The following is a 16232-nucleotide window of genomic DNA, read 5'->3' on the forward strand; positions in this document are numbered from 1 at the left end:
TGTTATCACTGAGCCTGTATTTGGTGAGGATCCATCTCTGTTTTGTATCTTTTATAGAGTAGAGATATTCTGCCAGATTATACTTTCTGTCTAGTTGTTAGTGGGTTTGTGAGTTTCAGAACCAGCTGACAAAAGGGGACTGGTTTTAGGCTTCAACTCTTGGGTTTTAAGGGCTTCGTGTTGCAGTGTGTTAGGGGAACTTGAATTTAGGTGTGTCCAAAATTTGAGGGATCATTTTTCAATATATATAATTAGGGGGTATCTGCCTTGTTCAGCCCAGCATGCATTAGTAGGTGTTCTTCTCTGAACTCTTTGAATGTTTCTACAGAATTCTGCATGCAGGGATTCTGTGGGGTGTTTGCCCCATCTAGAGCAATCTGCCAGACACAGTGGACCCCAAACCTCACATCCGTACAGAGCAATAGGCAAAATTTTTACACCAAATTGTTACAGGAATGTCTATTTGGGTAAATTTGCCCTTAATAGCATAGAATGCTCTTCTAGCATTCTATTTTAGTGCATGAAGCACTGATTTTTAGACAGAGGTAGTCATAGTGTAGGGTGTGTTCTGTTGCACTGTTTCCCAGAGTGAATGTGTATCTGGTTTCCTGTAATCTGGCTTTTTTCTGGAAGATTATAATATTTTTTTTATTGACTCTCAGGGCCCAGTTCTGACAGTAGTTCTCCAGCAGGTCCAGGTGCTGCTGTATTCCTTGTGCAGTAGCTGACAGCAGCACCAGATCATCTGCATAGAGAAGAAATTTAACTTCAGAATTATTTAGAGTAAGACATGGTGTTGCAGATTGTCCCACTAGCACTGCTAACTCATTAATGTAAAAGTTGAACAGAGTTGGACTCAGACTGCAGCACTGTCTCACTCCACGGCCTTGAGTGAAGAATTCTGTTCTTTTATTGCCAATTTTAACTCTGCACCTGTTGTCCAAATACATAGATTTGATTGTGTCATACATTTTACCCCCAATGCTGGATTGTAGAATTTTTTAATATAGACCATCGTTCCAAATGTAATCAAATGCTTTTTTTAAATCAACAAAACATGCATACATTTTACCTTCGATTTTTTTGATGAACGTGCCGGTTGACTATCGTGTGTAGCGTGTGAATGTGGTCGGTGGTGCGGTGGTTTGGTAGAAATCCAATCTGACTCTTATTCAAGACATTGTGCTTGGTAAGGAAGGCCTGTATCTGGGCGCTAAGGATACAACAGAAAGTCTTCCCCAGATTACTGTTCACACAAATGCCTTGGTAGTTATTGCGGTCAAATTTGTCTCCATTCTTATAATGGGTGTATTAAGCCCATACTCCAGATATCAGGAAAGTAGCCAGTTTGCAAAACCAGATTGAACAGTTTTAACAAGGCCTCCTGCATTACTGCAGGGCTGTCCTTCAGCATTTCTGTTCTAATGTTGTCTAAACCACATACCTTTCTGGGTTTTAGTTTCTTAAGAGCATCTGTCAATTCTTCTCTGCTAATCTGATTGTCTAAAGAGTTTTTGTTTCTATTTTATTGTAGATTCCAACTGACAGCTTATTGTTTGTTTTTCTGGTCAGGTGTGATATTTTCTGGAGAAATTTATTTGAATAAGCTTTTAAAATAGCCTTTCCATAATTCTCAGTTTTGTATGGCTATGTCCTGGTTGTGTTGTTTATTCAGATTGTTCCATTTTTTACAATAATTTTGCCTGGTTCCAGCTTTGTGTGGCTCTCTGTGTTTTTGGTTGGAGAGCTGTCCGAGTAGTTTTCTTTTAATTTTACATTCTTTATCAAACTAAATTTCATCCCCATTTTTTAGTTTAGTTTTCTTGTTTGTACACAGTAGGTTTGCTTTGATTGAGCAACTTTGATAAATATCCTTTGTTTGTTGTACTACGGAATTTACATCAATCTCGTTAGCCATAAACTGTGTTATTTGAAATCTATTGATTAGGTTGGACATTTCTTTGGAGCTAATAGCATTAAGGAATTCGGAGTCACATTTTGGGGACCATTTGTGTGTTGGGTTTAGTTTGAACAGATTGCTGGGCTCTTGGTCTGTTCTATGGTGTTGAAGTTTCTTTAGGAACACATTAATTTGACAGTGGTCTGATAAGGAAGACTGTGATCTGACAGTGAATTCACGTGTGTAGGATGGGTCCATGTCTGTAATGGCATAGTCGACTACACTAGCCCCAAGAGCTGAGCAGTATGTGAATCGACCTAAAGAGTCCCCTCGGATCCTACCATTAAGCATATACAAACCAAGGCCTCACAGAGACACACTAAATCCTTACTGTTTTTGTTGACTACTGTCCAGATTGTTCCATGTTGTAGTGGTGGGGGTTAGATGTGTTTTGGCTTTCAGTATGTGGTTATTTCCATGTGTATCTATTATGTCAGATTCTGAACCTGTCCTTGCATTTAGGTCCCCACATAACATCACATTCCCCTGGGCCTGGAACTGGCTGGTTTCCATCTGAAGCTGATCAAAATTATTGTCCTTGTAGTACGGAGACTCTGATGGAGGTATGTAGGCTGCACAGATCAGAATCAGAATGAGCTTTATTGCCAAGTATACTTACACATACAAGGAATTTGTCTTGGTGACAGGAGCTTCCAGTACACAACAATACAAAAACAGCAACAAGACTTTTAAAAATAATTAAAATTGAATAAAAAATAGATGTAAAGGCCCTAATCACAGTCTATGATGCCTATTTTTCTAGTGTTTTTTCATGATTGATAGGCTGTTTTTTTAAAGTCTCTTTGTACCAAATGATGACCCCACCAGAGTCTTAACCAGCGTGTTACGACAATACGTCACCGTTTGCGGATACCATACAAATGAATAGGGTCAGCCGTAAACCAACATCTACCTGTCACAAAATTTTGCGTGTCTCCTTTTATAAAAACGCAATTTTATCGTAGTAAACTCTACACGTAGTTCATTCCAAAAGGATTGTTTCGTGTAAAACATGTTGAGGATTAGCGAACAGGCGGTCCATTCATTAAGTGATGAGCAGTGTCCTCACAAAAGCAGTTTGTTCAGCACACTCAAGAATCTTTTCCATAGACGTCCGTTAAAAAGATCGGTCTCTAGTCTCCTCGCCAGTGTACCGCCCATAGATGCATTGCTTTGCTAACCTTGTAAGCTCAGTAATAGGAGGGCTCTGGTCATCCCTTGCAAGGATCTGCCAATCAAACAACAGAACCCAAATATTCGACGTAAAACGCCTACTACAAAGCATCGACCAATCATAACCGAATCTTAAAGAGACACGCCTTCACAACTTTACAACTTGCCTTTACAACCTTGTTCCCCCAACAGTAATAATAATTACACAGCTGATAAACGTTTTTTCTTCTTCTTCTTGAATCATGTAGGCTAGTTCACATGTATAGCCTACAAACAAAAGAGCTCACGTTTACCTCACTGAAATATAAAATGGCGTAAATATTGTATACTGTAATTTGCTACTACGAATGAAATGTGCAACGTTTCAACTGATTTTCTTACAATCACCTAAACAATGCCAAGTTGGATTTTATATATATATATATATATATATATATATATATATATATATATATATATATATATATAATTATTTTTAAAGGTCTAATGATGAACTTGTTTCGGTGAATTGCTCCCAACATTAAACAATGCAAAGCATTATAACATACAGCTTAATATATTTTAAGTACTCTGTTTAAATCCTACATTGCGAGTTTTTCAAGAATTTTTCCCACCTCCAGCTTTCAACGCGCCACGAAATGTGACAAGTAGCTGTGAGGAGAGCCGTGCCCACTCTACCTATGCCAAGGGTACGAGCTTAGGAAAGAAAGTATGCAAAGTATCTCCATCGAGCGCGTTCATGAGTACCCTCCACGTTCACGTTTGGCAGATCCACGTCGACATTCCTTTAGCGACGGAGAGAGGGGTCCCGCGATATCCAGTCTGTTTCGAGACACGGACAGGACAGACACCGGTCGACCCATAAGGTAAGCAGACACTTAAAGATTCAGATCAACTATTCAGCATTAAACTTGTGATTGGAGATGATGCATTAAACTAAGAAAAGCATGCGCACACCAATGTAGAGTAAATTTAGACTGCTTTAGTCAGAACTTAAAGTGATGCCTTGCTTAAAATAGTTTTTAACAATTTTGAGTTTTGAGTACAATCTGGACTAAAGAAGATAACCTGTGCAAAAATCTGGAAACCTAGTGTTTTGATTTTTTTAATTCAAGTTTATGAGCTTAAGTTCATTGTAAGACTAGGACCTTAAACTTAAAAAAGAATTTTAAACTTACACTTAGGTGGAGAAAGGTATGTGTATGTATGTATTCACATTGAATTCTTGGCTTAAAAAAACGTTCATGTTTTTCTTAGTCCACCATGCCTCAGTTAAAACTTTAGGCTACTTTGCTGTTGTATAAAATAAGACACCCATTACAGACTGTGTCAAAGTATTTTAAGGACGTTGTTGCATGTCGTTGCAGCAGTTGTTAATGCATGGAGACACGTCAGCTTATTCTAGAGAGTGGACATAAATTCCAACATGTGTTTTACTTCCCAGGAACTTCAGAAGCTGATTGGTCTTGAGTGGGCTACTATCTCAACCAAGGCAACTGACTGAAGCCTATACTAATGAGAGTATATTTTTGTAATGTACTATCCTACTGTTACATTTTTATAGACAACTATAGATTTCAAAAACATTAGTACGTGCATAGACATCCTCTGTCATGGTTGCACATACTAATGTACTCAAGTTAACATGCACGTATGGACAGACTTGCAAATATGGAAACATACACATAGACACACAAACACATACTCAACCATGGCTCCTCAGGGAAAGTTTTGTGATCCACTCTGGCTGTATGAGTGTGTGGTCAGTGCATTACAGAACTTTGCTTTGGAAGCTCCGCCCATCCAACCTGTATTAATTTCAGAGAAAATAAAAGCATGATTTTATGACTTCTGACTGGTTTGAAGTATATATATATATATATATATATATATATATATATATATATATATATATATATATATATATATATATTTATTGTAACAAGGACTACTGTGCACTTGTTGTTTTACAGACTTAACAGAATCCTTATACCCACAGTAGTATTTATATTCATATGCTTGTGTTTAACATATGCAATATTTATAAAAATGTAATATATATACATCTATATATGTGGTTGTGGGCACTTTATAAACAAGTTCTAGGTATAATACAAAAGCTGAGATGGAATAGTAATGGACAGTTCAGAAGAAATGCAGTAAACACAGTTTGCAATGAACAGATCCTTATGATGATGTCATAATTGAAGTTATTTCCATGGTTAACTGCTAGCCGATTTTGATTTTGGAACTTATTAAATCATATAATGTTTTAAATGCAGTGTTTTGTTTTTCTAGTTTTTACCCCATCAGCTACATTTAACAAGCATGAAAATATACAATTTGGTAATCTTGGCTAGTGATCTTCTGTTAGAACTCAAAATTGTATATATTGCTAGGTTCTGAAACTAAATGGTTTAGTTAAAATATTGTATACTGTTGTGAGTGTTTTAGGCAGAACTTTGCCTGTCAGTAAGACAAATACATCTTTTGGTAAATGCATTGCACATAATCTATTCAAGAATAGATAAACCTTTTTTTTATTTTATTTATTTATTTATTTTTAACTATGTGATATAATTTGAAAGAAAGCATATCAACTGAACTAATAGGAAACATCAGGTATTCAAACATCAATCAAGCATTTTTTTTATTTATTTTTTTTATGATAGAACGTGAATAATTTGAACTAAAACATAGCAACCATGTATGAATGAAAATGTTCACATGAAATAGAAGAATTATCATATAATTTATGACTGTCAAACATTTCAAACATGGGTTCAGTCAGCCAGAACCAATGAAAAAGCATAAAATATCCCTTCATGTCAGTGTCAAATATGATCTTGCCTGAACAATTTCAGATGCTTGTCACCTCTCTGTCTACACTGTTGACTTGGTCACTGATGTATTTTTTTTTCTTCTAAAATAGATATGCCACAAACATCACTGTTTCCATTAATCTACAGTAAATTCAATATAATGGCCAAACAAAAAACATGGCAAAGTCAAAGAACAGCATTGTTTAGATGTATACAATGACGTATGATTATTGTTGTCACACACACGACCCTAATGAAAGAAACCCCAAATGTCTGTCCACTTTAGTTTTTTGCTTGGTGGCTGTACATGAGACATTATTGGTCATTCAGTATTTCACTGAAAAAGACTAACAGTAAAGTGGTCTGAGTTTAAAAACTTGCTAAAAGTTACCAAAATGTCAAATGTTTTCATCAGTTTAACAACATTAACGTACAATAGTCAAAAACAACTTCTCATTTTGCTCACATCTTGTCTCAGGTAGATTGCATATTGTCAAGAGCTCAGTGTCTGTCTAACTAATGGCTGGAATTTTATTATTTCTAAAAGTGAGGGGGACACTCCCCAAGTCATAATGGTTGCTACGCCCCTGATCTTAACATTGTTTTATTGTATTGACTCAAAGAGACTAATCTTTGTTGACTTTGCTGACTAATCTTTGTCTAATATGAATGTTATGTTTGCAGCCCATAGGGAGAGCAATTGTAGATATTAATTAAGCTGCACTTAATTCAGTATGTCAACACCTGTATAAATGTGTGTGTGTGTGTGTATACAGAGAAAGACTATTGCTATTTTGCTTTCATCATTTAATATAGAGATGCACATGCTTTGGCAATAAAAATGTTTTGTTATTCCAATGAAGCATGCTAAATGTATTTATTGAACAGAGACAGACCAGGTATGTTGTCGCACACACTTAGGGTTCTGTTTTCGTAAGCGCAAAGAGCTGCACAACCCTCGAAGACCTTGCGCTATGTCTAATCCAATTTTCGTGAGAGCGCTAATTTTAAGCGCAATTTTCATGCCAGCGCAAAGCACAAGTGCTGTGGGTGGGAGTGTTTGCTCTATCTGTGGGTGTATTGTATGTTACTGAAGTGGCAAAAAGCGCAATTTGCTATTTTCCTGAGAAATAGGTCATTGAGTTAAGACGTTTCAAAACCACGTCTGTTTTCAACACAGTCTAAATTTAGTTCCTACATTTGCAGTTTAGAGATTTCACTTGCAAGTTCACGTCCAAACTCTTAAAATATAGAGGAACGCCGTTTTATGAAACAAAAAATATTAGATTTGTGTTAAACTATCTATAGTTTAACTATATATATATATATATATATATATATATATATATATATATATATATATATATATATATATATATACAATAATTATTATTATGTTTATATTTACAGTATTAATGCTCTAATTTGTATTGTTTTATTTTTTTTTCCATCTGTTGTAAGAGTGATTTTTAAGTCATATAAATGGGCCTGTGGAAGAAGTCGGAGAGGGTAAAATGTTTGAATTTGGTATGACTTTTGACCACATTGTTATTTTGATTATATTTTCGTTTCAAGTATAATTTGAATTGAGAAATATTTTTGATATTTGTGTGTGTGTGTGTGTGTGTGTGTGTTCAATAAATCAATTACATTTTTCAAAATCAAAATCGACCAATAGAAGTGAAGTGCTTATCGATACAATCACTGTTAAAACTAGCCATAACTTGTGTGTCAGATGATTAATAATACTTACATTTTCTATAATTTAACGGAGCCTATCCGAATTCTGAACCACTTCTTCCATGCGTATAAAAGGAGCGTATCACTGTCATAGAAATATGCCGGACATTCAACAAAGTTAATGCACATAAGAACGTAAATCCATATTTCTGTTCTTCTAATTCATTGCATACAGTCCATTTACACTAGTCATATTTCAAGTCATATTATATGTATTTGTATAGCACTTTTCACAACACACATCGTTTCAAAGCAGCTTTACACAAAAAAAATGATGCTGTAACAAAAAAAAAAAAAAAAAAAAAAAAAAAAAAAAAAAATGATGCTATTAATGTCCTCACTGTGACGTTATAATGAATAACGAGATTAAAAGCATGCCTTAAATTACTGTCTTTGGCCCATATAGTCTTTTACACTACCAACTTCTGATGAATGTGCTGTCTTTATTTATATCACTGGTGCTTGACAGGGAATGGACTATATAATAGGACGCAGACGGTGCCAGAGATAAACCTCAGAATTAAATTGCACTTGACCCAGCCCATTAGCGCTTTGCACACGATTTCGTCAAAGCCACTTGTGTCTAGACGACTTAGCTCATGCTTGTACGAAAATACCAAAACTTCAAAGCCGCTAGCGCTCTTGAAAGCGAGCCCACTTAATGTGTGCATAAAAAAGAAGAATCAGTGCTCACTGGAGAGAGAGAAAGAGAGAGAGAGAGAGAGAGAGAGAGAGAGAGAGAGAGAGAGAGAGAGAAATAGCTCACTCCTGACCTCTAGTGGAGTCCTATAGTACTGTTCTCAGTCTTCGGCTGATCTCTGAGCTTTTATGGTTAAAGGAGCAATATTGTCATCAAGCGTTTAAAATGGGTACTGCAGTCCAAATTCAAAATAATGCAGAGAGTTGTCTCCCCCGCCTGCTCCTCCCCAGACTAGAAGCTCACGCGGGTTGCCAGGTTGAGGACACGCAACAGGAACGAGCAAACTGACAATGGCAAGCGAATGTATACAATGTTTTTATTGTTTGCAAATTACAAACCAGCTCATGTGGATTTTTTATAACTCCGTCAATGTTAGCTAGATATATTGCTGGCTTCCATGGCTGCAGCTCCCTGTGTTTGCCCGCTAACTTGTTTCAAATCTGTCAACCCGGGGTGTTGAAAAAGGCTACTATTGGGAAATGGGCAGTGGGGGTGGGGATCACACAGGCCAAAACACAAAAGAAATTCCGGCCCGGATCGGGCATTTCAAAGTAGAATAGCATTGTTTTTTTTCGGAGCAGCCAGTATTTCAGCATAGCATGTTTTCTAAATCTCTGATAACATATTATGATAAGTTTATGCTTTAGTACAGTAAATATATTACATATTGCACCTTTAACTGCTAGCAGATTTTAAATGGGTAAATCAAATTTAGTTCTGAATGCAGTGTTTTGATTTCTGTTCATGTATCAGGCACTTTCACCTTGAAGATGTTGATGTAATTCTCAAAAACATACAGCAAGTCTAAGACACGGCCATGATCGTAGACACTGTAACCTGACCCATTACTTCCACATCTTTACATGTGACAGAAACTCCTCTCCATGACACTACAGTGGTGGTGCTCGTGTACTATTCAGTATATGTCAAATCCATAAATCATGATATTCTCGTCTCAGGTATTTACTGTTCCTCTGTCATTTGAAATGAATATACAAGATATATAACTTTTAAGGCACACTAATGAAATTACATCTATTACAGTCAGCCAAAAATGCTGATTGTTTCCATTGGTATATTCTAAAGGTACAGTATGCTGTGAATGTGAGTATCTGTTTTTACCAAAATGCATACATGTATCCTGGTTGATTTTATTAACATCATTTACCTTGAATTGATTCAAAATATAGAAGGTATTGATTTAAATGTTACAATTTTCATTTTATGAATAAGCTTCATATCCAACGCGCTACAAAAAACATGCATGTTTATTGCGCAACCTGTATCTTTCCCCAATAGAATAGCTGTTACATATGGCAAGTTACAAAATAGCATTGCGCAACGGCCATTGTCCTGTAGGTGGCGACATTTTCATTTGAAATGACATTGACAGTGCAGCACCTTTACTTGGCCACAAATGTAATATTGTATTTCTGCAAATAAAAGGAGAGGAAATGTAGAGATTCCCTCTGCTGCTCTGGTGACCTCAGGACCCAGGTCACAACAAGTACCCTCATTTAACCAGCAAGTAGATGCTAAAGAGGAAATTACTCTTTTATCCATGGATACAGTAAGCAAATTACATTCATAATGTTCGTGTAATTAATCTAAAAAACAAGAGGCCACTAAATATCTGTCTATGCCCAATCATCTACATTTTTTTATTTGACCAATGATGCTTTTTAGTGGGATCAAGTTTTCAGTAATAACATTTTTTGAAATTACCAAGTTATAATACATATAATTGCAGTACAACTGATTCCCTCATTTCCTGAAAGGCTCAGCTTGGGGAAACAATGCTTTGGCTTCATTTATGATTCTGAACTACGACCATAATTCAGATCAAGTATCAGCAGCACGTGTGACTTTCTAGGAACTGGAATTAATTTGGAAGATTTTTACTTTCACACATTAACAATTTGTTGAAACATAGATAAGACAATTAGCATTTGAACTTACAAATGGATGATCTCCATAATGTATTTCTTGATATATAGCATATACCTGAATCATTCTACCCCAAGTTTTAAGGTCTTAAAGGGCTAGTTCACCCAAAAATGATCATTGTCATTATTTACTTACCCTCATGTTGTTCCAAAACCGTGACTATTTCATTCTGTGGAACACAAAGGAGCTATTACACATGTTAGCCTCAAGCTACTATGAACTTTTATTGCATCTTTTTCCATACAATGAAAGTGAATGGCGAATAAGGCTAATCATTTAGCTTTTATCTCCTTTTGTTATATGGGTTTGAACAAAAGGGTGAATAAATAACAGAATTTCCATTTTTGGGTGAACCATACCACAGCTGACTTCCACTTACGGCTCAGAAATGCTAAAGATTTGGTACTCAACTTAAACTGCGCATACAGAAACATCAGCTAGCCAGTGCAATTGATTAGAACATAAAAAGCTGAAAGAATATACAAGACAAAAAGGACTGTTTTGAATTTTATTTGACAGTTCAAATCCATCTGGTAAATACAATAGTCACCAATAAGCATGCTGCTTTCTCAGTCACTCATTGTAATCCAAACACTTACATGGTTTGGTACAGTTCAATGATTTAATGTACAACAGCTCCTGTGAAACCAGGGGACACATTTTTCATTCCCTCAGTGGAAACACTGGGAATCTGCAGTAACTTGACTCAATTTGACATTTAGACACAAAAAAATGAAAATTCTTACTGCTGAAATGAACTGGCATTGGAAGCATGCCATGTGTTATACCTAAAAGGAATAGTCCTGGCCAATTGCGGTCACACTGTTTTGAATAGATATTGTTACAGATCCAAGTACAAACATTTAATTTAAATATTCCCCCTCCTTTTCCATCAGCATTATGATGTGGATGCCTTTAAGTATGCAATAAGGTCTGCTCTCTCGCCCTTCTTCTTGATGCCAGCGAAGATCATCTTTGTGCCTGGAATGTACTTCTTGGGGTTTTCCAAATATTCCATCAATGTATCTTCGCCCCAAACGATCCCTGCGAAAGTGAGATATCATAAGAGTAATGAAATGTCAAATGATCTCGTTGCGAAATCCTCTTAAAAGGCATAAACTGTACTTTCGTCAATAAACAGCATTACCTTTGCTCTTATTGGCATCTGTATAGGAGTAACCCTCTGCCTGACCAGTCTTGCGGCCAAAAAGACCCCACAGATTTGGCCCCACCTTGTGCTTGCCTCCATTCTCAACTGTGTGGCACTGGGCACACTTCTGGACGAAAACCTTCTTTCCCTTTTCAACGTCACCCATATTTACCTAGAAGTAAAAGAGATGTTAAAATACATCAAAGGCATTTGAGGAAAAGACTGGGTAAAAATATAGATTTGACGATGCATCGCGATCTTCATTTGACCTATCTCGATTGAATCCCAAGATCGATCTTTTGCTCTATGCGCAACCCTCTATTACAATGAGAGAAAATCACTTGCATTTGCAACCAAATTTTGCACAATGAGACTACAAATGTCTGTGATTCGCCACTGGCTGGTAAATGTTCAGATTTAACTCAGCAGTGATTGTTCGATTTGTTCACTTAAAAAAGCTAAAATGTGACCAAAATGATGAAAAACTAATGAAATATAATTAGTAAAATTTATGTTTTCGTAATGTACCTAGTTAGAGGGTCCCCTGTATAGTAAACAGCATTAAGTGGGAGATAATTTCTTACTTATGTAAGCAAATTGAACATTATAACTGAAACTGAAATATACCTATATGAATCGACACTGAATCGAAATGGGGAAGTCTGTATCAATACCCAGCAGCACTATTTAAAGAGAGGAGTTGCTTACAGGTGTTGACAACAGAATATTAGAAGGTCATTCATGGGAAATGGAGCATCTGTCCTTCACACTTTATAGTTTTCATTTATAAGCTCCAAGGCACAAATTAAACAATTCAAACTGTAACTAAATAACACTCCATGCATATGCTAAGTGCACCATACAGGGAGTTAAATGCTTAAGTGGAGGCTCGCGGTTTCCAACTTATAGAACAGCGTGGTTGGCTTCCCTGTCCATTTTCCGCTGTAAACATCCGATTATCATGTCATTTATCCCTGGATTCAAATTAGAAGAAGCCTTAATCACAGATTGGAGACGGGTGGCTCGCCAGAAATCAACCTGTGGCCGCTAACTTAGATGATAAAAAGCCGGACTAAAATTTCTGTCAAAATTAGTATTTAACTCACAGAGGGACTCCCAAAGAAATAATATATTGATCATTTAAAGTCGTAAATCGGCTCTCAATCGTAAATTGCAGCCTTGAGCGGAAGCTTCATCAGGACCGCTTCATTTCGCCTAAAATTTCACAGCTCTGATATTTAACGCGACAACCGACATTAAAGTCATGTGATTTCTCCAAAGTTACCTTTTAGGCGGTGAAAGGACTCCCTTGTGGGTTGCGGTACTCTGCTCGTGCCGGTCGGCGGACCGATTCTCTATCAGGACGCGAGAGGAAGGTCACTTTATTTTACAGGAGCGAGAGGGCTCCGGTGTATGACGTCAGTATCACGCGCTGGCCCGTCATGTGCTTCATTCCGACGAATCTGCTCACCGTCGCTACCATAGACTCTATGGGCCGCTACGTGCTCAGCTGTTCCCCTGAAGAGCCATCTATGGAGTTGATAGGGATGACATAGTGCTTTGAAAGATATAATCGGGTTAGATAAAGCGGAGTTCATAGTCTCGACATGTTACGTGTGCATGTAGCATATATTAACCCTTGTGCGACCTTCGGGACATTTTTGTCTTTTTCAGTTTTGTTTTTTCGATCGGCTGTGTTAATGCCAACGGCATACATTTTGCCTTATGTGTGCATTTTTGGGGGAATTTTGATATTTCAACCTCAATACATCTGTAATAAACTGTGTACACAAAATAGTTACACTCAGGCCCTTTAGGACAAAAATGTCACCATTGAAACCCATTAAAACAATATTTTCAATATTTGATCCCAGTGCCATTAAAGCATAAACTCATGAATTCTATGATATTATGCTTTCATTCCAGAGCCCTGGCTTCAAAATTAAAATGTTTAATATTTTCCACCAGATGGCGCCATTTTTGTCATGTTTAGCCTATGGAGCAAATACGTGCTTTTTCCCTATTTTCTGTTTGCTGTATTATAGAGCACTGCAGGCCAATTGAATAAATGATGTCAGAGTGTGTTTTGTATGTGTGTATTGAGAAGTGTGTGTGTGGTGTGTGTGTAAAAACAAAAGTGGCATTATGTAAACACAAATGTGGCATTATGTAAACAAACTGGCATTTAAAGGGTTAAAATTCTGAAAATGAATGAATATTTGGTAGTTATGATCAGGACTGTTGGTAAAAAAAATCTAAGTCCGTGAAAGTAGAAAATAATCTTAATATATAATATTTTTATGGCAGTGACGTGAACATTTTTGTCCTCTAAAGTACTGTTTTTTATTTTTTTAATCTGACACTGCACAAAAAATAATAACGCATCAAAATCAATGTTGTTGCTATACCGGGCGTGTGGACACAAACTTTCTAAACCGTTTATTTGTGTTGTTGACAGTAGTAGCGCCAGCGCGTGCAGCGCAAAATGGAACGGGACATCTGCTTACTGTTGCAGTGGACGCTTTCATGGAAGACAGCAACGTTGATTATAATGGATTCTATTGCTATTGATGCGACTCTCACGTTCGGTGTAGACAGGGTGTGTGTTAACCGTTGTGCTTGAGATGAACAGTTTTATATATTTGGATGCAATTTGTTGGATGCTCGTTATCTGTAAACCCTGAAATTTAGTTTTATAAATTTTGTGGTCTTGTGGAGTTTGTTCATTGTCGTCCAGTTGTGTTTCAAATATGGATGAATTTGAGGGGCTGCACGATGTTAGCCAATCAGAACAGTGGGCGTTTACGTTGACGTTTAACCCTTTAAAGCCTGAGCCTAAAATTTCCGAAAATTCCATTCTGTGCCAGAATATGATATTCACATACATATTCATATTACATTTATATTCATATAACATCACACACTTGAACTGTATATACCATATTGAAGAGAAGAACTAGGGCTTTCAAATTATATAAATATATGTATGATTATTTAAAGCTAATCATCCTTTATCAATAAGATTTCACACAGCAATTTTTACAAAAATCTTCTCCGGCCACCATACTTCATCAGACAACTGCATTTTCAACCATTTTAATTACAAGCTAGAGGGAAACTTAGAGTGTATGAAATATACAGTTGTGCTCAAAAGTTTGCATACCCTGGCAGAAATTGTGAAATTTTGGCATTGATTTTGAAAATATGACTGATCATGCAAAAATGTCTTTTATTTAAGGATAGTGATCATATGAAGCCATTTATCATCACATAGTTGTTTGGCTCCTTTTTAAATCATAATGATAACAGAAAACACCCAAATGGCCCTGATCAAAAGTTTACATACCCTTGAATGTTTGGCCTTGTTACAGACACACAAGGTGACACACACAGGTTTAAATGGCAATTAAAGGTTAATTTCCCACACCTGTGACTTCTTAAATTGCAATTAGTGTCTGTGTATAAATAGTCAATGAGTTTGTTAGCTCTCACATGAATGCACTGAGCAGGCTAGATACTGAGCCATGGGGAGTAGAAAATAACTGTCAAAAGGCCTGTGTAACAAGGTAATGGAACTTTATAAAGATGGAAAAGGATATAAAAAGATATCCAAAGCCTTGAAAATGCCAGTCAGTACTGTTCAATCACTTATTAAGAAGTGGAAAATTCGGGAATCTCTTGATACCAAGCCAAGGTCAGGTAGACCACGAAAGATTTCAGCCACAACTGCCAGAAGAATTGTCCGGGATACAAAGAAAAACCCACAGGTAACCTCAGGAGAAATATATGCTGCTCTGGAAAAAGACAGTGTGGTTGTTTCAAGCACAGTACGACAATACTTGAACAAAAATGAGCTGCATGGTCGAGTTGCCAGAAAGAAGCCTTTACTGCACCAATGCCACAAAAAAGCCTGGTTACAATATGCCCGACAACACCTTGACATGCCTCACAGCTTCTGGCACACTGTAATTTGGAGTGACAAGACCAAAATAGAGCTTTATGGTCACAACCATAAGCGCTATGTTTGAAGAAGGGTCAACAAGGCCTATAGTGAAAAGAATACCATCCCCACTGTGAAGCATGGTGGTGGCTCACTGATGTTTTGGGGGTATGTGAGCTCTAAAGGGATGGGTTATCTTGTGAAAATTGATGGCAAGATGAATGCAGCATGTTATCAGAAAATACTGGCAGACAATTTGCATTCTTCTGCACGAAAGCTGCGCATGTGACGCTCTTGGACTTTCCAGCATGACAATGACCCTGAGCACAAGGCCAAGCTGACCCTCCAGTGGTTACAGCAGAAAAAGGTGAATCTTCTGGAGTGGCCATCACAGTCTCTTGACCTTAATATCATCAAGCCACTCTGGGGAGATCTCAAATGTGCGGTTCATGCAAGACGACCAAAGACTTTGCATGACCTGGAGGCATTTTGCCAAGACGAATGGGCAGCTATACCACCTGCAAGAATTTGGGGCCTCATAGACAACTATTACAAAAGACTGCATGCTGTCATTGATGCTAAAGGGGGCAATACACAGTATTAAGAACTAAGGGTATGCAGACTTTTGAACAGGGGTAATTTCATTTTTTTCTTTGTTACCATGTTTTGTTTTATGTTTGTGCCATTCTGTTATAACCTACAGTTGAATATGAATCCCATAAGAAATAAAAGAAATGTGTTTTGCCTGCTCACTCATGTTTTCTTTAAAAATGGTACATATATTACCAATTCTCCAAAGG

At 37.0% G+C, this 16232-nt stretch overlaps 1 protein-coding gene across 1 annotated transcript; it reads right to left on the minus strand.

Moving 5' to 3' along the window:
• Positions 1 to 10836: 10836 nt before the first annotated feature.
• Positions 10837 to 12941, minus strand: LOC127448946 (cytochrome c). The gene is made up of 3 exons (XM_051711945.1): positions 12778 to 12941; positions 11490 to 11664; positions 10837 to 11386 (listed from the first exon to the last, which is right to left on the minus strand). The coding sequence occupies exons 2-3, from the start codon at positions 11656 to 11658 to the stop codon at positions 11241 to 11243; spliced, it is 315 nt and encodes a 104-aa protein (XP_051567905.1). The 5' UTR covers positions 11659 to 11664; positions 12778 to 12941; the 3' UTR covers positions 10837 to 11240.
• Positions 12942 to 16232: the final 3291 nt, after the last annotated feature.

Source organism: Myxocyprinus asiaticus, chromosome 12, assembly GCF_019703515.2.
Source record: "Myxocyprinus asiaticus isolate MX2 ecotype Aquarium Trade chromosome 12, UBuf_Myxa_2, whole genome shotgun sequence".
Classification (NCBI taxonomy): domain Eukaryota; kingdom Metazoa; phylum Chordata; class Actinopteri; order Cypriniformes; family Catostomidae; genus Myxocyprinus; species Myxocyprinus asiaticus.